At 40.8% G+C, this 24,419-nt stretch overlaps 1 protein-coding gene and 1 non-coding gene across 2 annotated transcripts in view; both read right to left on the bottom strand.

The window, feature by feature from the left end:
• SV2C (synaptic vesicle glycoprotein 2C) overlaps positions 1–24,419 on the bottom strand; it is a 161,382-nt gene that overhangs the window by 91,016 nt on the left and 45,947 nt on the right. The window contains exons 2-3 of the mRNA XM_007079832.3: positions 20,717–20,897; positions 6,091–6,242 (exon numbers count right to left, since the gene is read on the bottom strand). Coding sequence (XP_007079894.1) covers positions 6,091–6,242; positions 20,717–20,897 — 333 coding nt within the window. The remainder of the gene's footprint in view (positions 1–6,090; positions 6,243–20,716; positions 20,898–24,419) is intronic.
• Positions 4,787–4,917, bottom strand: LOC122232375. Its single transcript, XR_006209743.1, has one exon. It is a non-coding gene; the product is annotated as a small nucleolar RNA SNORA38 (small nucleolar RNA).

Raw genomic sequence — 24,419 nt, 5'->3', positions numbered from 1 at the left:
CACTATGGGGTATTAGGCCTGCTTTAGAGATAAAGAAACTGAGGACCAGACAGCCCAACTAACTGCCCTAAAAGTGACAAAACAAGAGAATGGCACAGCCTGCTTGGAACCAGGGCATGTCTTATATCTAACCCCATGCCGGTAACCACTCTGCTGACTGCCGGTGAGCGGAGTGTAGGACACCTTGGCACCGAGGTGGAGCTGGGGTCCGCTGCAGTCCCTGTAACCCACAGGGCTGGCTGGCATTTATGCCAGAAAATTAGGACAGTCAGGCTCTTGTTCTTCCTACCTGGCGAGAGTGGCCCCAAGGCTTTAAGGTGGATCTTTGTATAGTGTATGTTCTTCAAATATTAAATCATCCAACAAGTGAATGAATGGAAGATTTGGATTCATTGGATTCCAGGTAATGTAGGTTTTCCAGTATTATTTTTTCCTTGATTCTATCTTAATTTTTTTCCTATTTTTTCTTTCCTCTGACTCCTCTGATCTCCTCACCCTCTAGGTGAGGTTTATTTGTTTCACATACTTTACTACCTACTCTCCCTCTTTTCTTGTAGCTCTGAGTTCTTGCCAGGATGTGTTGAGAGAGTCTGGGTATCCAATGTAGATGAACCTGACAGCAATAAGAGCTACCTTTTTTTCAATGTTTATTTATTTATTTTGAGAGAGAGAGAGAGAGAGAGAGAGAGAGAGAGAGAGAATCCCAAGCAAACTCCACACTGTCAGCACAGAGCCCAATGTGGGTCTCGAACTCATGAACCGTGAGATCATGACTTGAGCCAAAACCAAGAGTCAGACTTTTAACCGACTGAGCCACCCAGGTGCCCCAGAGCTACCACTTTTTGAGCACTAATCATGCTCTAACGTGGGGTTCTAACATGATCATCAACCTTGACCCCTACCATGATGCTGACCAGAAAATGGGGCGGGAAGAGACTCAACAGCTTGACAAAGCTCACACCCAGAAGCAGTATAGCTGAGAGGCTCCAGATCAGCACTCACTCTCCACCTTTCCCTTGGCCATAGTGCCTTTCCGCTTTTGAACAAAACATACATACCCTTGCCTGTTTCCTTCTTCAGGAAGACAGCCATTCACCTATACTGTGCCCCCTTCACCCAGTTTCATCGTTAAGGAGAAGAAATGGATTAGCTTCACATATCTCTTAACTAAAGGAAGTAGGGACACCTCGGTAGTCAGAACGTCAGGAATATGTGTTTTTAAGCCCAGACATCTCACTGTGGCTGGGGGGGGGGGGTGGAGAAGGAGTGGGCCTGGGCATTACGGAGCTCCCAGCTTGGCTCTGGCGGGTGTGCAGGGAAGGTGGTGAGACAGAGGCTATGGGGCTGTTCCAGTGCTGAGTGCAGCCCACGTGCTCCAGGCTTTAAGAGCTGAGGCATTTTGTGCTGAACAGAGAGCCTTCCCACTTAGCTAATTGAATGTCCTTGCTGCACACTGTCAGGCGGCTCAGCAGGGGACAAACCTCATCTGATGTGCACGCAAATTTAAAAGAGAAAAAGATGACAGAGGGTTTAATGGAGCAGACAGCGCTGCAATCCCACAGCAACTCCAAAGCCCGGGCCTCGATGCGAGCTCTCAGCCTGAGAGGGAAAGTGCTGTGATTCAGCAACCTGCCCGATTTTCCCCAAAGGCACTTGAGGCTTCCATTAAATGCGTAGGTGTCCTGATTACTGAGAGGGGGGAGGCTGAAGGAAAAATCATACTTGTGCTATTTTTTCTCTCATGGAGAGCCCCGAAGCTACTGAGTGGAAGGAGCTGGTCACAGGGGAGGTGGCCGGCAGGAAAGGTGATGACATCCAAGCACTCTGCCTTCTTAGGGCCTTGTCAGAGTGGGCAAGGTAATTTTATGTTGGGAAACTTCAGATGGTGGTGACTGTCTGCAGGGAAATCTTCAACCTGCCAGCAGTGACGTGAAGTTCAAGCACCATCATTATCCGATGCCAGTACAGAAACTAGGTGGATTCCTCTGTCCATCACCAAACCCTGGCCACAGCCCACATGGTAATCATCAGCCCTAGCAGCAGTCCAACCCCCCTTCCTGGTGTTGTTTAACTTCATAAGAATCTTTCCAGATTTCCTTTCCCATCCAGTCAAGTCCTGCTTTGCATAAGAAGCTTGTCTGGAGTCAGAGTTCAAGTCTCCTGGCATCAGGTGCAGGGCTTTGTGCAGCGACCCCTCTGCCAAAAAAAAAGCAGAAAGGCAACACCACAGACACCTTCTTATCTCCATCATTTATTATTTGAATTACTTGCAGTGTGGACGCCAGGTTTTGATTCCTTCCCTCTAGCGCAAATCCTATTACTGGTGTGAGAAGGGCCAGAATCTGGCTCTGAGTCATGTTATTTTGCTCCCAAATTCCTCCCCTGCTGGGTGAAAACTCCTTACAGCACACAGGTGGTGGTGCTCAGAGGTCTCCTAAATGAAGGATGATGGAGGGGCAGGACCCACATGCTCTCATTTCCCTATGGGCTGCGACATCATTTTATGCAATGCAGAATTTCACAGGGAAAAGAGAAACCTTTTTATTTTTTCAGAATCTTCAAGGGAAATAGATGACTTAACACCCCTTGTCTATTTGAAGTAAAATAAAAAGATGTGGCATTGAGAAGAAGACAAACCAAGATGTCAAAGTTGCTTTTTAAGTGATTCTAAGCCTCATGGATAGGAAAGGCCTTCAGCTTGGATGAAACCAACAACACGGAAACCTAAACACCCACTGAATAAGTCAACCATGCTGGTCAGGCTCACTCTTCTTTTTCCTCCCATGTGCAGCCCTCCCTATACATACATGATGAAGTCCCAGGGGCTTCTGAGATCATCCACAGGGAGAGGCAGGGAGCTGCAGAATCTCAAACGTGACTGCAGAGAACCACCTGGGGGCTTTGAAAACCACCCACGCTGAGTCCCCAGCCCAGACAACTGAATTCAAATGATCTGGTGTAGGACCCAAGCATGGGTATTTTCAGGGGGTTAGGGAAGAGGTAAACTTTTAGTTAAGCATTTTTATAAAAAAAAAAAAAAAAACCTGTAACATCCATATAGTGATGTACACAAATCTTAAGTACCCAGCCTAATGCATTTTTATAAATGAATACCCCTGAAACACCATCCCCCACATCAAGATACAAAACATCATCATCCCCTAGGAGCACAGAATTTTTAAAACTAAGTTCTTTTATTTTGAAATAATGAAAACTCTTCAAATTGCAGGCATACAACAATGAACTCAGCAAGCATATTTAAAAATCTCCCCTGTTGATTCTAATATACAGACAGCTTGATTGCAATAATTGTTTTTGCCACATTTCTGGCCATGGAAAGCCTTCAATAAAGCATGGGCATAAGGTTTTAATATTCTGTTTCTGATTTCTTAACCAGGTCATTATTTCTCAAGGTTCCTTTAACATATAAATTAATTTCAGCCTCAGATACATTTGATTTTGTTGTATTGTGATTGGTTTTTTTGGTAATTTTTTTATCAATTGTTTATGATTCACCACTTCAGCTCTTTCCAGTTATGTATGGACTAGGTAGCCTTTTTTGCTATAAAAAAGAATATCTTATGTGTGCTTGAGAAAAATAAAGGTGGGATTATACCCATTTTCTGTAGGGTAGCCACTAACTGATGGTTGGCAAGGCTGGAGGCAAAATCTGGAGCCCTCCATGGCTTAAGGGTTGGGATCCGTGAAAGGCAAGAGTCTGAGGAACTAAATACCTAGTGAGGAAAAACAAACAAAAGCAATCATGCCCAGGTCTGGTGGAAATATGGGAACTACAGAAGCCCTACTGACTTGCGAGTTTAGAAAGGCCAGCAGGAGAAATTCTGCCATACGAGGGGGAAGGGGACCAGGAAGGAGACACCAAAAACCCAGGAGTCAAGGAGCTGTGCTGCCATCAGAGGCTGAGATGCAAGGCCGGCCTTGGAAGGAATCCAGCTGCAGAGTGAAATCACCAGCAGTAATTCTCTGCGTGAGCAACTGGAGAGGCCAAGCAGTAGGGTTGCAACCAAGTCCACCTGAATGAGGCACTTTTTAAAAATTGGTACAAAGGTTGCATATGCATAGAGAGGCTGAAGGAGCAAGGCTGGGTAAAGCTGGACCCTGCACAGGCTCTGTATCTCCTTTTTATCTCCTTACACATAGTTCCTAAGAAGCAATTCTTTATGTGGCAGTGAAGCGGCTTTTCCTTTCCAAACAGCCAGCTGAGTGGGGCGGGAGCTAGATGTCTTCCTACAGGGGCAAGTTCTGGGGGTGGCTGAGGTCTTCAGGGCCCAGACAAAGGAGGAGAATCACCTAGAATTCCTTGGATGGTGGCAGAAAACGAGCCTTCAGGGGGACCTGGGTAACTACCTGTATGAGGGTATTTCTGGCCCAGAAGCAACCAGAGTGTAAGAAAGGAAAACTCATCACTTGAGCTTGGCAGGCCACACTCAACTTAAGTGTGCGGCAAAGAAAAGTTCTCTTTGGCCAAGTAACCAATTCCTTACATCTTTTTTTCCTTTGATTTCTTTTTTCTTTTTCTTTTCTTTTTTTTCTTTTTTCTTTTTCTGTTTTCTTCTTCTTCTTCTTCTTCTTCTTCTTCTTCTTCTTCTTCTTCTTCATCTTCTTCTTCTCTTTCTATTTTCTTCTTCTTCTTCCTCTTCTCTTTCTTCTTCTTCTTCTTCTTCTTCTTCTTCTTCTTCTTCCTCTTCTTCTTCTTCTTCTTCCTCTTCCTCCTCCTCCTCCTCCTCCTCCTCCTCCTCCTCCTCCTCCTCCTTTTTTTTTCCTTCTCTGTTGGATGGTTGATGTTGAGCCTGCAGGGAGCAAGCTGGCCCCAGACTTCTCCAAGTCCACATTTCTTTTCCTCCAGTTCTTACGTGTCCAAAGACAGGGAACTACAGACATGCTTTTGTAGGAAGGTTTTATGTTTTTGCTGTCATTGTTATATACAATTTTGATTTGCATGTAAGTTTTCAGGTTTATTAAAATAAAGAGTGTGATAAACCTGAATTTTGTAATGCAGTATATTAAAATAAATTACAATGTATTTTAATACTAAAATCTACATCTTGTCTTTGATTTTAGCAATGAATCAAATTCACAGAAGGTTGTTTCCTAACAGAACTATGCTTTATAATGAAAAATTGCTCTGTTCTAAAACAAAAGCAGAAAACAAGAAAATTATCAAAAAGTGAATTTTTGAAATCTAATTTTTAACTGATGATCGATTCAATTTTAGGTTGAACAAAAGAGTGAGTTTTTGAAGTCACATGCCATTTATTTTATACAGTATTCATATTTTGCAAACTTCAACCTGTTTGCTCTCTTACACACACATGCACACACACACACACACACACACACACACACACACACACATAACCAGAACACCTCCCTTCCTCTTTTGCTTATATATGGAATTTGATTCCTGGATTCTGTGAACCTCTCCCTGCATTTCACTGTTTGTAGATGAAGCAACTGGAAGTTTCTGGCTTTCAAGCAGGACAACACTGCTCAGAAACATGAGGCCTTCAGGTATTCAGAGGTGGTAGGAAGAAGTGCTTAGGGAGAAACTGTGGAGGGGATCCTGGCAGCAAGGACAGGAGAATCACATCTTAAATTCTCAGAGGGTCCATGAGAAGACAGGATTCTTCCTGTTCTCATCTGAGTTATGAGCTGCCAGAAGAGGCAGGGATAACATGGGGCTAAGCTTTGGACTGGACCCAGAGGGGACGAATAAAGGTAGTTGTATGTGCCTGATGTATATGACAGTCCCCAAAACAATTGAAGTCATGTTGCCTTATATGCTGATTGAGATATGTGTCTCCTTACATGTCCATTGGGGTGGGGACTCCAGAGTTGATAGCACATAGAAAGCAAATGAAAGTGATTACTTTAAAAACAGCAAAATGCATAGTCCTCCCTTATACAGGACTCTGTACGGGAGGAAAAAATCCTAGGTATCACAAAAGGGAAAGACTTGATTATGACAGTGTTGTCCTCAAACCAGCATCTACAAGAGAGGGAAGGGATGGAATGGAGTCTGAAGCAAAATAAGGTGCCTGCCCAGCCCACGTAAGGCCAGCCTCTTACCGTAATGCGGGATGATAGCCCAAGCCATGGCAGAGGCGTAGATCCCACCAATCATCCAGAACATGCAGAGCCAGCTCAGATGCTCACCCCGCTTCTCTCGGGCCAGCACTTCAGCAAAGTAGGAGAACACAGTGGGAATGGCTCCTCCAATCCTGCCAACAGGTACAGAAAATACAAGAAATCAGAGCCAGTACAGCCACGTGAGATGCAAAGTACAGAAGCAAAGCAAGCTCTGACAGCACATGCTCTCTCTCTATCCCAGCATATCAAGCAATGTATATTTTCTATCATTTTGTAATTTTAATACTATAATCTCTGTTTAATATAGGTTTATTATCCCTCCAGAACCTGCAATTAAGTAATGTCACCAAAAGGTGGCAGTGGTGCCCTAGTCATGTGGTTTCTAGAGCTTCCCTTGTTTAAGGTTATGACGGGTTTTCTGCTCAGGGTTGAACGTTCTACATATTTGCCAGAATTACAGCATTTGGTACAATCTAGTGAGTATTTTAATTAACAAATTTAAAAAAAGAGATACTATGATAAGTTCTACCCATGACGTGGTGACTTTGGAAAGAGCTTCAAACACTTCTGGGAGGCTGTCTGTAACTGCACTTGGTCACTGCTACACTGTGGCAGCTGGTACTGCAGCCCAATCAGGCTGCTGTGTTGATAGACACAGGCTCAATGGGGTTGCTTCCTAGACTGTTCTGGTCTCAGTAGGTTTCAGATTTCAGTAGAACCCAGTAGATAGATGTCACTGCCGCATGAGTACACGTGTAGGTGCACTGGTTGAATCAAATAAGGTGCTGCTGGTTTCAATACTAATAGAAGGGAGTACAATGCTTCCTTCCAGTGGGGCAATTATAAGATATGCTGACTGAGCTCTAGAGAGATGACATGAGCAGTGACTTCCATTCAGGCTAAGTGTTCTCTAGTGAGTGTATATGGAAAAAATATTTTGTTCATTCTAGGAAGATAGGCCATAAATCTCATCAGAGTTTCAAATAGGTCTTGACCCCCTAAGTTTTAAAACCACTGCCTCAGAAAGTAGGGTTATGGGAAAGCATTACTATCATTCTAAACAGTAATATTAACTCTTTTATTTTATTATTTTATTTTATTTTATTTTATTTTATTCTAGAAAGAGAGAGCATGTAAGCAGGGGAGAGATGCAGAGAGAGAGAGAGAGAGAGAGAGAGAGAATCCCATGCAGGCACAATGCTCAGCATGGACCCTAATGCAGGGCTCGATCCCACCACCCGAGGATCATGACCTGAGGTGAAATCAAGAGTCAGACACTCAACCGACTGAGCCACCCAGGCGGCACCCCTATGAATTCTTAAAATCAATATTTTTTAAATGATGTACAATAATAGATATAAACAAATTGTAGAGAAAACAGCAATATAGTTTAAAAAATATGTGCTGATTCCTTTATGCTCAGATTTCTGTAAGGTAAATTGCTATTGACATTTCACATCAAGGAAGAGAACATGCATTTATCCATTTAGCAGTAATTGATTTCCTCAGAGCCTTTGATATGATAAAGAAGTATTGGCAATGACTTTAGCAAGTGAAATTTAGAGAAAGGCCTTATCTGTAGCAAACTGGATGTACCAAACAAATCGCAAGATTCATAATGTCATTCTGCATCAAACAGTAGGTCAAAATATGGCACTGCTTCATGCATTTGTCCCTGCTTAAAGTGACGTGGAAGTTATCTACTGTTAGATATGGGCAGACCACTCAGGTCAGTGCTTTTCAGTCTGTGGGCTACAGAATCAACTCAGTAGCTATAAGCTACTAACATTTAAAAATTATAATAGAGATGAAAATAGTTAAGGGCAACTCAAGTAATAAGGATAAGTATCATTTCATGAAACTCTTTCTTCATTATGAACATGTTTATAATGTAGAATGTATATACATTTATGCATATATATGTGTGTGTGTGCCTACATATACATTTATATATAAAATAAATATGTATGTATATAAGTGTATAATGGGCTGCAATGTGTTTCTTAGTGGGAACTCTTATTCAAATGGTTTAAAAATCACTAGCTTAAACAGAACTATCCTGTGATCCAGCAATTGTACTATTATGTATTTACCCAAAGGATACAAAAATACAGATTCAAAGGGGTATTTGAATCTGCACCCCAGTGTTTACAGCAGCATTGTCAACAATAGCCAAACTATAGACAGAGCCCGAATGTCCTTCGACTGATGGATGGATAAAGACGAGGGTGGTATGTATTTACAAGGGAATATTACTCAGACATCCAAAAGAATGAAATTTTGCCATTGCTATGATATGGATGGAGCTGGAATGTATTACACTAAGTGAAATAAGTCCATCAGAGAAAGAAAAATACCATGATTTCACTCACGTGCAGAATTTAAGAAACAAAACAGATAAGCACATGGGAAGGAGGGGGAAGAGAAGACAGGGAAATAAACCACATGAGACTCTTAATGATAGAGAACAAACTGAGGGTTGATGGAGGGAAGTGGGTGGGGGATGGGCTAGATGGGTGATGGGAACTAAGGAGACATTTATTGTGATGAGCACTGGGTGTTATATGTAAGTGATGGATCACTGAATTCTACTCTTGAAACCAATATTGCACTGTATGTTAACTAACCAAAAGTTAAATCAAAAAAAGGAAAAAGAAATTCGATGCTGGAAGCAGGGAAGTTGTTGAATGGTGGACTTCCACTTTCTATTTTAAACACTTCCTCATTACCTGAAATACTTTTTTTTTTAATTTTTTTTTAACGTTTTATTTATTTTTGAGACAGAGAGAGACAGAGCATGAATGGGGGAGGGGCAGAGAGAGAGGGAGACACAGAATTTGAAACAGGCTCCAGGCTCTGAGCAGTCAGCACAGAGCCCAACGCGGGGCTCGAACTCGGGGACCGCGAGATCGTGACCTGAGCTGAAGTCGGCCGCTTAACCGACTGAGCCACCCAGGCGCCCCTGAAATACTTTTTTTTTTTAAAAAAGAGCATGCACTGCTTTTATAATTAACATTCTCATTTAAAAAAAATCAAAAGGATGAAAAGCAAATTAACGAATAAATAAAAGAATGTTTCTATGCGAAAAAAGAAATGTATTCTGAAGTATCCAGAAGTTGCTGGATTTACCCCCTACTTCCTTGCCTTCCACAGGCTGTTGCTCCTGCCTGGACTGTATTACTTTTTGGGGACTACTTATTTGAAGATTCGATTTAACAATCACTTTCTCAGGGAGACTTCCCTCAATTTTAAAAATTCAACAAAGTTTCTGAACAGATTTAAAATGGTTTCATTATAACACACAGTTTCGGTAGGAAATAAAATGGCCGTGTCATCAATCACTTAACACTACTCCTTTTAAATTTGATGTGAAGGATCCGTTTCTCTGCACCATAAAGTCCCAGGCCCCTAATCTATGCCTTCACTTCGCAATGCATAAAGAGTCTCGGTTTTTATTGACTTTTCACATCCTAATTAATGTTTCATCAGGATTCTGGACATTCCATATGGAAGAGCTATAACTCACATTTCATGACGGAACAACTGAATGTTAAGATATGCCAGGCCACTCTGAACCAAGATAAATGTACTCCAGGGTGACTAAAATGGCAAGCGGAAAACAGTAAACTTGCCTGTTAGTTTTAAACAAATTACTGTTGCATAAGAGAATACCAACTTTTAGGGGCACGTGAGCAATCCAGGTGCTTTTGATTCAATGCCTCTTTTTAAGGTGGTTATTTTTGCATGGATGTCTCTCAATATCTGTATGCAAAGCAGACTGCAAGGAACTCTAATATCAATAGATAGATGAGTCTGAAGAATGAGAGAGGGAGTCTATTCAAATCCTTTGCGAAGTTCTTCAGATTCAGAGACCTACAAAACAATCCAAGCATTCACACTTGCTACTGTGGGCTGATCATCCATTTTAGGGAAAATATCACTCCTCCTGTTACTATCATGTCCTTTAAGCAGAAAAAAAACCCATTAGAGCATGTGGTAATGTTAACTATTACTCGTACTTCATACTCCATCAGAGGTCTTAAACATTATTCACATCAGAGTGAAGGTTCCTTAAAGGTGAGGACTATATTCCATTCATCTTTGAATCCCCATTACCTGGCCCACTGGACATGCACTAAGTGTTCCTCAGAAGAGCTATATTTCATGAAGCCTCTCTGCTGATGGAGGTGCCACTCCAAACCCTCTGGAGAAACTTGTTCTGATGACCTAAACATCTCCCATGAATTAAAAGATACATCTTATGTTTTGGGTCAGTACAACCATAAGAGAAGTCGTGGGTGCTGGGATGGAAGTTCTGATAGCAATAAAGTCCCCACAGAGCTCCTGAAATTACTGCATATCTGAGTTTCCACAGTCACCTCTTGATCAGGTTCCCTGGTGAAAAGAGTCGCTTGGAACCTCTGGGCATAAGAAACACTGTGCAACCCTCTCGGGCACTCTGGGAGCTTCTAAAATACCTTGGTACCTTTCAGAAAAGTGCTGCAGAATGCTAGAATTACCAACAACAGTACAAGTTTAGGTAAGAGAGAAAGCACAAGTGTTCATGTCTTACAATATGATTTTGTTCCTGGAAGTGTTGAGGATAAGAAAAAGCTGTCCCCCTCCTTTTTTATAAGTAAAAAAAAAAAAATAAAGAAAGAAAAGAAAGAAAATTTTTCATTATTACTCTATCAATAGTTCAATATTTTGTGTGAGGGGCTAATGTATTTCTTTAATTGTTTTATTGTATCAAGATACAATTTCTGAGAATACATGAGAAGATAACAAATATTTAAATGGAAGTTCTCAAATTCCCATGTATCAGCTGCTGTTAAATACAGTTGGTTGTGTTCACCAGTCTCTCAACAGACATTCGGCAATGTTTGGATACATTTCTAGTTGTTCACAACTCAGGAGGTGCTATTGGCATATAGTAAGTAGAGGCCAGGGATGCTGCTAAGAATCCTAAAATACACAAGCCAGTTATTCACAACAAAGAATTATCCATTCCAAAATATTAATAGTGTTGAGGTTGAGAAACTCTTGTAATGGGGATTTAATGAAATGATAACTTGTTTTATACTAAAAATCCATAAGATAAGGCATGAAATGGTTATCTTTTACATTATCTGATGCGCAATACATTTCTAAATCCAGTTAGCATGGAGACCTTTTTTTTTTTGAAAGAGAGAGACAGAGAGCACGTGCACACTTGAGCACGTAAGCATGAGCAGGGGAGGGGCAGAGAGAATCCCAAGCATGCTCCGTGCTTGTCAGTGCGGAGCCTGATCCATAGCTCAATCCCACGAACTGTGAGATGATGACCTGAGCTGAAATTAAGAGTCAGACGTTCAACCAACTGAGTCACCCAGATGCCCCCTTTGTATTGTTCATTATATAATGGTCAATTAACTACTGTTGAAGTTTTCTCAAATTCATATTTGATGGCATGTTTACATAAATGAAGCAATCAGATCAAGATGGTTTATAATGACTTTTTCTCAGGATCAGATATTGAATCTATTTTATTAGCTGTCAAAAAGGGTCAAATCTTAATTATATTTGGTAATAGGAGGCTTAGAGGGAATAATAATTCACATCCACACTCTATATAGGTGGAATATTAGCCAGATTAAAACAAAATTGAATTGACACAGCTGAAAGAGTTGATATTTGGAATTTCAGAGTTGGAGTTATTCTTAAGAAATAGTAATTAATGTTGGGTTTTTACAACTTTAATAATAGAAATATAAAGAAACTGGGGCACCTGGGTGGCTCAGTCAGCTAGGCGTCTGGCTTTGGCTCGGGTCATGATCTCATGGTTCTTGGGTTCTAGCCCCACGTGGGGCTCTGTGTTGACAGCTTGGAGCCTGGAGCCTGCTTTGGATTCTGTGTCTCCCTCTCTCTCTGCCCTTCCCCCATTTGCGCTCTGTCTCTGTCTCTATCTCAAAAATAAACACTCAAAAATTAAAAAAAAAAAGTATAAAGAAGCTAAAAAAAAAACTGTGTTAAAACACATTCTAGAATAAGTTGGGACCACTCTCCAACCCCATTCTACACGCACGTGCGCCCCCATCTGTGAGCGTACACACACACACATACACACGCACCCCACCTCAAAAGGTCTACATATGACTCAATACCAGGCATCTTGTGAATATCATGAAACATATTTATTTTCCTCAATAATCTAAGGCAAATTCATGAGCGGGATATTGTATACGGCAAAGGGTGTGTCAGCTTTACAGACAAAATATCTCCTCTGTCGGGAATATGAGACACATAAGTTAAGTCAGTTTAGCACAGCAGGATGAAAGAGAATGCCAAATATTAATGTCTGCACAAACTTCACTGAGAAACTGAGAAGACTGATGATCTTAAGGCTGCAAATTTCACAGCCTTACCTCATACTAGTCCAGTTCAGACGGCAGCTATGGTAGATTATGTTGGTCCCTGTACCTCATCATACTGGTTTAGGCTGGCTACTGAGGCAAAGATAGGGAAGAGTTCAGGGTTTTGCAATAAAAGAGGGAGGCTATGGATAAAAAGAGTAATTGTACTTAAAATGGCTTGAAATATGACAGTTTAGAGGAAAAATTATGGAATGTCTGATGAGTTCTTGTCCTGAGGAGGGATTCTATTGAGTAATTCTGTTCTGCTCTAATTCCCCAGTAAGCATGTAACAAAGAATAATTTCATTGTAACTTATTTCACCATGTGATTGTCAAATGGTCCTTCACCTCAATCTTCCATCTTCCATTTCCACTGGGAAATGGGGCATTAGGTGAGGACAGAATTCAGGAGGAAGTTTAATATGCACTGTAAAGTCACATGCTCCATACTGATAATATGCAGAGGGCGAAGTCTACCCGAGCTGACTCTGACAGCTTTTACTAAGATGGGTATTATGGGCTTATAAAAAGAATACTGAATGGTGAAGTCTATACTGGGTATAGTCTGTACAATTACAAGAAAGTTGCATGAAAATATCCTTTTAATCCTCACTCAGAATCAACAAAAAAATGAAAATCAATGACACTGAACTGCCAGGCAAATTGCACAGCAATTCAGAACCAATTCATTATGCTTTATTGAATTGGACCCAGAAATAAACAATTAAAGCAGCAGTCCTGAAGAAGGACTTTTCAGTGACTTCCTTTTCATGAAAGCAAACAGACTACTACAGAGGCTTACAGAAAAGAGTACAGATCTAATGGTTTCTGAATGGGCTGGGTTCACACAGAAAATGAGATTGCTGCATTGATTAGAAAGCACCTGTTCATTACAGTACTCAAGATAGAAACAGGAGAACACTTACTGGTAACCGAACCAGTCATCAAATCAAGAGTGGGAATCTCCCATACCCAGGGGCAGTGCTAAAGGATGTGTGGTTTGGGTACCTCTAGTTTTCCACTCTCCAAAGCCACAGATTTAAACAAAAACTCATAATTCTTTGATATGGGCAGTTGTTATTTTCTCAATATTAGGTAAAGTATGGATAGAATAACTGGTAGAAAACTTGACTATTTTAAAAAATATTGAGATGTAAATATCTAATTTGGATAAAAGATGTGTTTCTAAGAAAACAGCTTCAGTACAACTCTCTTAGCCCTCGTTTGCAATCAGGTTGCTACCCTAAGGCCCCGAATCTATAGCATCCACAGCAGCACAGATACTATGCCGGGGGGGAGGGGGGGGGGAGGTGTAGCCGTACATCAGGATTCTAATGCTGTCTTGAAAAACAAAATTAATCTAGTTCTGGAAAGAACTGGAAGAACGCATTCCAGGACCACCTAAATAGTGTCATGAATAAAGGTGGTGACGAACACTACGATGATCTGTAAGAAGTGACGACAAAACACGTGGACTTCTCCAGTCACGTGCTGTGTGCATCCAGTCATCCACTCCTCCACTCACCCTCTCCCCGAGCTACCATTTTACCTGTCCTCCACCCCACCCCCTCCAGCCAGACTCTGGGCGAAGGACATCACGGTTGCTGGAGGTACAGGTGTAAAGAACACAAGTCCCTGCCCTCAAGGAGCTGACAGAGTCTTTTCTAAAGAGCACATATGGGGGGCGCCTTGGTGGCTCAGTCGGTTAAGCGGCCGTCTTCGGCTCAGATCATGATCTCGCGGTCGTGAGTTCGAGCCCCGCGTCGGGCTCTGTGCTGACAGCTCAGAGCCTGGAGCCTGCTTCAGATTCTGTGTCCCTCTCTCTGACCCTCCCCTGTTCATGCTCTGTTTCTCCCCGTCTCAAAAATAAATAAACGTTAAAAAAAAAATAAAAAAAAAAGAGCACGTATGGCTAATTTCTCACAATTATACACTATAAGTCTGGAAGGCCTTTTGCTCTGTTACATCTTTCTTGGGATCAACAGAACCTTTGCCAAAGAGCAACTGGGAAATAAGTGTCCAAAAGGTCAACCTTTATGTTGGAAATTCTCATATAAGCCATTGTCTAAGATAGTGCTTTCCGAAAGAAGTATCATGTGAGCCACATATATAACTTTAAATTTTCTAGAAAAGAAATTAAGACAAAGAGGAAAACAATCAGCTGAAGTTAGTTTTAATATATATTCATTTAACTCAATATATGTTCAAATATTGTCATTTTAACATGTAATCCATATACAAATTATTAATGAGGTATTTGCACCCTTTTATATGTGCTAAGTCTTTGAAACCAGTGTTATGTATTTTGCATTTACAGCACATCTCAATCTGGCTGCATTTCAAGTGCTTGGTAGTTACATGCTGCCCGTTGGACAACACAGGCCTAAGAAAACAATGACTTACTGTTCACAATTCAGGTGTGTGATTACTTTTGGATCAAAAATAATTTAATCTGTTGCCTCATCTTTCACAGTAGCACAGTTCTCCGTACTGATTCTCTGGGTCAGAAACCTTTCTGAATTGATTTGTTCAAAATGTTTATTTAGTGTCTATCATGTATTGGGCACTGTGTCATATGAAATCAGAGATACTTCTCATTGAATCCGAGACAGCACAGCCTGGTGGTATAAATGTGGATTCTGGAGCCAGACTGCCTGTGTACGACTACATAACTTGCTATGTGACCTTGGACGGTTATTTAACCTCTCTGTGCCTCAATTTCCCTATGTAGAAAATGGGTAGAATAAAGGGTATCTTCTTCATAGGGTCACCATGAGGTTTAAGGGAGTCAATATTATAAGTGCTTAACATAGCATCTCTTGTAGGGCAAGCACATACAGGCATTTGATAAAACACATTTTAAGAGTTTCGCAAATTTTGAAATGAGTCTGCATTTTTCAAATATGATAAGGAAATAAAATGTATCTTAAGAGAAAGACTACTTTAAGGGGAGAACCTTATATAGTTCAGAATGAGACTAAAACTCAGAAGACCTGAGGATCTAGTGAACATTTGGAAGCTGCTTAATCTATCTGTGACACTAGCTTCTAATTAAAAAAAAAAAAAAGCATAATATTTTTGCATACTTACTTATTAAAAATGTTGTGGGAATAAATGAGATGCTCAGTATATAACACTGAAGAATTCCAGTTAGTGGGGATCATTTCTACAAAGCGATGGTATTCTGGTTCTAATGCAGTTAATAGAGGGATATTGAAAGTAGCTCTGAAGTATGCATTTGTGAGGCTCCGTTTGCAGAAGGAGTAATGGCTATTTGTTCAGTCTGATATACAGACACACAGAAATTTCATTTTGATTCTGTTGCTGTTATATTTTCCTCCTGACCTTTATGCCAGGCCCTTGGTGAGAAGCTTCCAACTCTGACGTTGCCCAGCATTTGAAGCATTACAATTCCCATAATTAACAGTGACTGGAAACAAATAATTTAATTCTGGGGCAAATGAAAATGAATCAGTGGTGTCAACTCCATTTCCTCTCTTCCTAATTTTCTGTAACAAAAGAGGAGAGGGAAGTGTCTATTCCCTGGTGTGAGATTCACTTAGGAAAGTGAGAGACAGATGAATAATTGGTGATGCCCTATTCCTCATTCTCACTGTTGTCTCCAGCTAGAAAATCATTCTTTGTACCGAATAAATATTTAAAGGCACACAAAATACAGCAGCTGGACATATTTATGTTTCTAACAAAATATACTCATGACTTGGTGTGGGAAATTAAGAGGAAAGCACATTTAAAGGCAATAAAACCACAAACTCAGGTAGACCGCAGGCTAAGTGAAGTAATCCTTCCCAGTCTCCCTCATCTGCAGAGATAGGAATATAACACAGTGCTGTCGATGCTTCAGCAATGAAATAAGACAGAACAGCTGGCAACCAGTGGCATTTGCAATAAAATCAACATGAAGGTATCTTGACCTTGGATTCAGAATGCAGTTTACTTATGTACAGAGTTGCTAGTTCAAAAGGACTAAGTTGTAACTTCAGTCCTAGCTGTGTCTTCCTGGTTCCATCACTGAACCAAAATCTGCAAAATGAAGGCTCTGCCTATGACCCAGAAATGCTCTTCCTCCTCTGCAATCCCTAGTGTGTGGAACTGGTGGACAGGTGGTAGACCAATGTGGAGATTCTTTCAGTAACGATGTCTATTCCAATTATGCATTCTGGAACTGGGAAATGACCATAGGATGGATTCAGTGGGTACCGTGGGTCCCGCTTTGAGACGGACCTGAGCTACAGCTCTATGATCTCCCAAGCACCATAAGCCCCTACTCTGACTGGTGAACCTCAGTGACAGTTTGGATCTCCTGGAATTAGTGTCACTTCAGAGCCAGTGCCTAGTAAGCCCCCTCCCCCCAAAGTCTGATTATCTCCATTCCCCTCAGCAGTGTAACCCTGGCAAAAGGCCATAAGTCTCTTGGGGAAGGCTGAATGAAAGATTAACAGTGCATAGTTTCAGTAGTATACTAATGTCCTGAGAGACTGTCTCCCCTTTATTTGAGGCATTCTGGGTCTGTAAACTGGCTCAAGTCAGGGAATTCACTGATGGGCCACAACTCTCTCATGAGCCTCATGCCTTTTATGATTCAAGTTAAGCTTTCTTTCACTTGACCTAGAATTCTTCTGCTTATCCAGACCAACTAAGACTATAGCAAGCTTCCTATCTATTTCACTTCTGGCAACACCACAATCAAGTGGCCAATACAACAGGTCTAACCACCCGTGGGACTGGTGTCCTTTACAGGTAACGATGCCCACCTTGCCTTGAGCAGACAGGCCCCATCCTCTTGGAATTTACAAGCTGGAGGAGGAGAGAAATTAACACATGAAAAGCAAATATTTTGCAGGTTCTGTAGTGAGAGCCACTGGAAGGGCTGGTCTCAGGATGCCCTGGTCTTTCTGATGCCCTGAGCTCTAAGAGTTCTGGGAGAACTTCTGATAGCAGAAAAGATGGCATGAGCCATAGTCCTGGGAAACACATGGAGCATTGACAGGTGTGAGCATCAGAGGCCCATGACAGAAAAACACCAACCTTCTGAAACCTTATTTCCTTGGTCATCTAGTTTTACTCAGTTTAGAACTCAGATCAGATGGGGATGAGGGGAGCTCTTACCTAAGTACAAACAACAAGATCTCTGGAGAAAGCAGAGCCTTGGCTGAACTGGCCCAGAGATTCAGAGAGTGAGTCAGGGTGTCCAGATGGAACTTGAGAGATGCCAAGAAAAGCCCTCTATCACAGAGAGAGCGTCTCACATGTTGTGTGTAGGTGACATGGCTCATAAACTCAGCCAAGGAATAAAGATAACTTTCTTCATTTTCCTTAACAACTTCATTTCTCCAGTCCCCTCAGCAGCTGGATCCCACAAAACTCTGGGTGTTTTGCACCTGAACTTCCCCTTCAGCCCCCCGCCCCCAGCCTAGGGAATCTCCATCTCTTTTCACAAAAGAAGAATCAGGCTGGAAAGCCTGAATGACTCTCCTAAGGTCCCCAGTAAAGGGCAAGGGTGTGGTGAACTTGGATTTCTGGACTCCCAGCACTGTGCCAACTTGGCGAAGGCACAGTGTGTTAGCCTCTGGTATCACAATTTATGGAGCCTAGCTGAGTTAGCAATACACAGACTGTGCTTTGCCAGGTAGATTATGTTATTTAGAAGTCAGCAGCCCTGAACTGCTGGCTGAGGAATGATTTGTCTGCGACAGGGAAGTGGATGATATCCTGAATATATCCAGGCAGTGTCTGCTTCTGTACTGTCCTTGAATTAACTTCTAGGCAGTCCATTAGCCTGGAGTATTTTGCAACCACCATAATAGCCCTTTTCTCTGCAGTCAATTGGGTTGACCACGTCATAATCCAGAACTGGCAATTAAAACTGCTATAATGATTTGACCACAGTCGGGGACTTTTGAGTCCATGGATATCACTGCAATTTCCTGGATACGATTGTAAATGGAAAGGACTAGAAGGTTCAGAACTTAGGTGTTAGCCTTTTCGCGGAAGGCTTGTGGTATTACGTCGCTAAGAAAAAGTAGAAAGGAGACTTAGCCTTTCCTGGTGGCAAGAATGCCTTATCCTATGGACCCCGAGAAGGTCCTTTAAACAAATAGCCCCAGACAACACCTGTTCTTCCTCAGGGACCCCGGCTCACTCAGCATTAGGTCTGCTGCAGCCCCTTGAATCCATGATCCAAATTACCTCCCCAGGTTGCCCTGTGTATCGCCAATATCATACAGAGCTCTGAGCGCCAAGGGTCCCCTCTGCTGAGGAAAGGCCTTCTTGCTCTATCATTAAAAAGCAAATGATTGATTCTGATAACTTGTTTCTCAAGGAAAAAATATTCTTACACTTTCCCAAACTTTCCAATTTTCTTGGTTTATTGCAATGATCTACTGGAATGTCTTCACTCTAAGGAGAGCTCTTGAAATTTGGGCAACTTACTCACATATTTGCAAAGTTCCCACTGTGTGCAGAGCATAGCATACGAAGGTCTATAAGAAGATGAAAAAGCACATTAGAAAAATCTGTGGATAACCCACCAATCTCAATATGCACACACATCTTGTGGCATAAAGTGATGTAAAAGTCAAATATTTTGAATGAGTTATAAAAGTGATGCATTAGTCTACATGTGGAAATCTTTGAACTCTTGAAGTAACCAGTTATACAGTCTTTCCCTCTGATGCCTTATGTTTCTCTTTATTTTAGCTGTGATTTTAAAGCACTACTTTATGTAATTAAGGAAGACCTGATGTAGTTCTTTGATCTTCTCTTTTGGCAAAACTGTGTTTTGCTGTGTGGGTACCACTCTCATCAACAACCACAACTAATATGCTTCTCAAATTCATAACCCAGGACTGTCTCCTTTCCTTTATTCAGTTATTTACTTTTATTTTATGTTATTCCTATAGATTCATCTTGTGACAGATACCTCAGAAAGAACATCTCTAGGGAAAATAAAGTTCTCAAACAGAAACTTTGTATTTTTACTATTATTTTCCTTGTTGAAGTAGAGTATCTTGGACTCTCCTAATTAAGCTGTTGGGTTTTCCTAAGCTGTGGATTCACTTAGGGTAGTACCAAGCGCTTCAAGCTCTTTAAAGAAAATGGCTCCACCATTGGCTATACAGCTGTCCCCCATTATCTGCAATTTCACTTTCCCCAGTTTCAGTTACTTGTGCTATCAGTTCCTCGTGGTCAACTGCAGTCCAGAAGCAGACAATCTTCCTTCTGACTCATCATCAGAAGGTCAATAGTAGCCTAACACTACATCACAATGGCTACATCATTCACCTCACCTCATCTCATCATGTGAGCATTTTATCATCTCACATCATCACAAGAAGAGGAGAGAGTACGGTACAATAGGATATTTTCAGAGAGTATATTCACATAACTGTCATTACAGTATATTGTTATAATTGTTCTATTTTTATTAGTATTGTTGTTGTTAATCTCTTACTGTGCCTAATTGGTAAGTTAAACTTTACCATACACACACACACACACACACACACACACACACACATATATGTATACACACACATACACATACATACATACATACATAAAAAAATAACCTAGCACATACAGGGTTCAGTACTATCTGCAGTTTCAGGTATCACCTGGGGATTTTGGAACGTATCCCCCGTGAAGAAGGGGGAGCTATGGTACTATGCCATTGCACTTGGCTAACAACACAACTTCTGTTAATTCAGTAAAAATCAGGAACTTATAAAAAGAATGTATTACATCTCAAGAAGTAAGGCTTCCTACCAAGTTAAATACGTTGTTAGCATAGATCAATAAAATAACATTTGCTTGAGACACACTCATACTGGATTTAAGAGCAAGCCTGAATGGTTTGAACCTTTAACTAGCTCATAATAGGTAGGACCTTAGCTATTTCTTGCTTAAATTAAATTTTCAGAAGAAAAAGCACTTATGAATGCATTCTGACATAGATTCCATTTAAAGTAAAACCATTTCCTGGAAGTAAAATACTAAAAGAATCAGCCACTAGAACATAGATGTGTTCTCTCTTCTCTCCTGTACTTACGGGTCGATAATTATATTTCTAAGAACCAATACTGCAGTTCTTAAGAGATAATTTTTCAGTCATGAGGTCCTCTAGAGTGGAAAACATACACAATTATGAAAAATAAACATATTGCTATAAAATATGAAGGAAAAAACCTTACCCGAATCCAGAAAGTAAGCGACAGAAGAGAAAAAATCCATAACCTTGGACAAAGGACGAAAGGAAGGCAAAAAATCCGTTGATAGACATGCAGATCAAAAGAGACTGCTTCCTCCCCACTTTGTCTGCCAGTCCTCCCCAGAAGAAAGCCCCTGCCATCATCCCGAGGTACACTATGCTGCCTGCAACACACAGAAAACAAAGAAACATGTCAGAGATTGGGAGCAAATGACACATGTAAGAGCAAATGAACAAGAGACAAAATACATTTCAGCATTTGTATGGGAAAAATTTCCTTTAAAAAATATATCCTTCAGGGGTGCCTGGGTGGGTCAGTCGGTTAAGTGCCTAACTCCTGATTTTGGCTCAGGTCATGATCTCATTGTTCATGGGATTGAGCCCTGTGTCAGGTTCCTCACTGACAGTGCAGAGCCTGCTTGGGATTCTCTCTCTCTTTCTCTCTCTCTCTCTCTCTCTCTCTCTCTGCCCCTCCCCTCCTTGCTCTCTCTCTCTCTCTCAATATATATATATATATATATATATATATATATATATATATATACACACACACACACATACATACCCTTCAGGATACACAAATCATCTTTCAAGTTGGAAAGTAAGCTCTCTGTGGGCTACCTTTAGCTGTCATGATCAATGACAAAGGCAAAAGACAAAACTGCAATGTTCTCACCAACCTCGTGATAATGGGTACATAGTGCACAGGCACAAGGAGGCTCCGCCCAGAACAATCCTGGAGTTTGACTCTCAGGCATGTCACCTTTGGTCCAAATGCCCAGCTTAGCACAATGACAAGGTCAAGATGGGAGACTGAGTCAAGGGGTCCCTGATCAAATGGGTCCCTCAGCCTGCTTCAAATCTCTGCCTTTAGCAGATGAATGGACCAAGGCCAGACTCTTATAGACTCTCTAGAGGATTCCATGTATCTTTCTCTCTGATTTTCCCTGAAAGTCCTGGCCCTTCCTGGGGAAGGTAGGTTTAGAGATTATAAGAATTAATCTTAAAATAGTCTCAAACTTTGCTCATAAGAGAAAATATTCTCTTGGATCAGAAGCTTAAGGAGTCTAAGGAGAAGAAAAACAGCTGTTGTAGTTTGGGAACTGTTAAACTTATCATGGTTGGCTTTACTTCCATAGCGGAAACAGATGCAAAATTAAGAGTTATATCGATGTCCCTCTTGGTGTCATTGCGAATACACATGTGAATTTTCTAACTCGCTTGCTTCTTCTAAAAAACCAGGCCCCCAGAAGCCCTGTCCCAAATCTTTCTCAGGATGAAATAATATGAGGTATGGAAAAGTTACTTCAGGGAAATTTCTAAAAGGGTGTGCCAATGTCTAGGGGAAACGACATAGTTCATAAATGAAAGTCTATTCTATCTGGATGTGGCATTTAAAAAGCTGCTACAATATCTCATAACCATTTCTGCTTTTCCCCCACTTCACCAAACCACCTCTTCAACAGTTCCTTTTCAAAGGCACATTCAAGATACTCAGCAGCATTAAAGTAACAAGTTAAAAAAACACAATTTATTGCTTCAGATTAGTTTGGGAAATATCCTATTTAAAAACTCACCCTGAATTCATTTGCTTAATACACAGCTAATGGATCAATATGAGACCCAGAAGGAGAACATCTGGTAAAGGCTGATGACCTTGACATCAATGACCTGTGGACGCTGCTTTGCAGATAGCTGAGTATGAGCAGCTACAATGGATGGCAAATTTTGGAACAAATGTGCAGGAAGACAAAACAAAAGCCATTTTCATTTAGATGGGGGTACTGCAAAGGGGTGAGTGGTCATCCTCTGCCTTGGTGGGAATGACATGTTTTTCCCTATACTACGGGGCTAACGATACAGAGATCATCCTTCTCAAAAAAAAAAAAAAAAAGATACTCAAATCACAAAGCCCAGTGCATGGTCACCAGACAGTTTAAAGACTGTATCAGCACAAGGCAAAGGAATTCCCAAAGGAGACAGATTCACCCAGGGAAATGCATATGAAGCAATCTCTTATTTATAGCATAAGAGGCTCAAGTTGGCTACTCATGCCTCTCAGAAGAATAATCAGTAGCAAAGCTTTTCATAATACCTGTTTCTTTAAAAATGCCTACAGACCAGAAGGTGAGCTCCCATAGATCAGGAGGGGCCTATGGCTGCTGCAGCCTAAAGATGTGGCAGTCTCTCTTGTAGTCCCAGCCCCAAAGACAAAAACTGGTCACCAGCAATTGCTGAACCCTTACCAGCTCTAAGTGCATGAATTAATGTGTTTACTCCTCACAACAATCATTTGAGGTTAATACTGCGGAACCCAGTCACTGGCACAGAGAAGTTAATGATTTGACCATCGAAAAGTTAGTGGTGACTACGTCCCAGCCCATCAGCAGTTCTTTGTGTAATGTTGTTAACAACTCCTTTAACAATCCTGGCTGCCCTCCTGTGAAAACATCACAGTTCATCCAGGCCCCTCTGTGGGGGTACCATCTAGAACTGAAAGCACTATTTCACATGTCTCTGAGGTGTCTTCTCTTTAACTCACAGAATTAGAGTTAAGTCCAGGGTAGCAGAGTATGATAGACAGGAGCGAGGGGCAAATGCTGCCTCATTCTTCCCAAGCATATGACAAGGGGTGCACCCCTTGTTCTCTGACATTCCAAATGGGCATGTCCCCAGCCATTGATGGGAGGTAAGGGGGTCAATGCTGAAAATAGCTCAGTGGTGCCAAGGAAAAATGAAAATCTAGTGTTCTTGCTAAAAATGACATGCAGTGTTTCAAAGGAGGGCAACTCCTTCCATTGTCTGGTTGTAGGAGGCATGATGCTCCTGCTGGACTGGGCTCTATATCCTAGCATCCTCCTTATTCTTAAGTCGGTCACCTGTTGCCTCATCTTCACTAAGCCAGACCACAGATTTATGAAGTCATGATTCCAGCACTTTAAGAACTCATAACTCGTTGCTAGATTTTCCCACCTGGCAGTAGTATGAGAACACGGCCCCACCATGGGAGCTTCTTAAAGCTCAGGTACAGTAAAGGCTGCATGAGCTGGGCTTGCCCTTGACTTCTGGAATGGAGATAGCTCAGTGATTTGACAAGGGGCAGAACACCCTCATTTATCGTTAGCACTGTGTACTTAAGCAACCCCAAAATAATACTCATTAGAGATTTTAATATATAAAAGAGTAAAATAAAAATGGCCCATCCTTCAATTCCTCTTTCCTTATTTATAAAAATATATAATATATATACTATTTATATTTTGTATTATAAAATATATTTTATATAATAATTTAAATATAATATATTTTATATAATATAATTTTATGCAATTTTAAAATAAAATATATATTTTAAATAATAAATTATATTTTACATAATAAAATATAATATATTTTTTATTTTATATAACATATTATATATAATATATATTTTATATACTATATTATATTATTTTATATTACATATATTTTCTATATTATTTTATATAATATATTATATATTGTATATTCTCTCCTGCTCTTGACCTTCTTCCCAGAGGTAACTATTATCAATTTTTCTTCTTCCAGAAAGTTTATACCTACAAATATAGAAAAATGGATAGCCTTCAGGAACATTTTTTTGTTCCTGCATAATATTTATCTTTTCTCTTGTGTTTGGGATTTCCAAACTTAGCAAACCAGAAATA

This window comes from Panthera tigris, chromosome A1 (assembly GCF_018350195.1).
Source record: "Panthera tigris isolate Pti1 chromosome A1, P.tigris_Pti1_mat1.1, whole genome shotgun sequence".
In the NCBI taxonomy this organism is placed as follows: domain Eukaryota; kingdom Metazoa; phylum Chordata; class Mammalia; order Carnivora; family Felidae; genus Panthera; species Panthera tigris.
The sequence above is the reverse complement of the archived record's forward strand: the minus strand, read 5'-3'. Positions and strand labels throughout refer to the sequence as shown.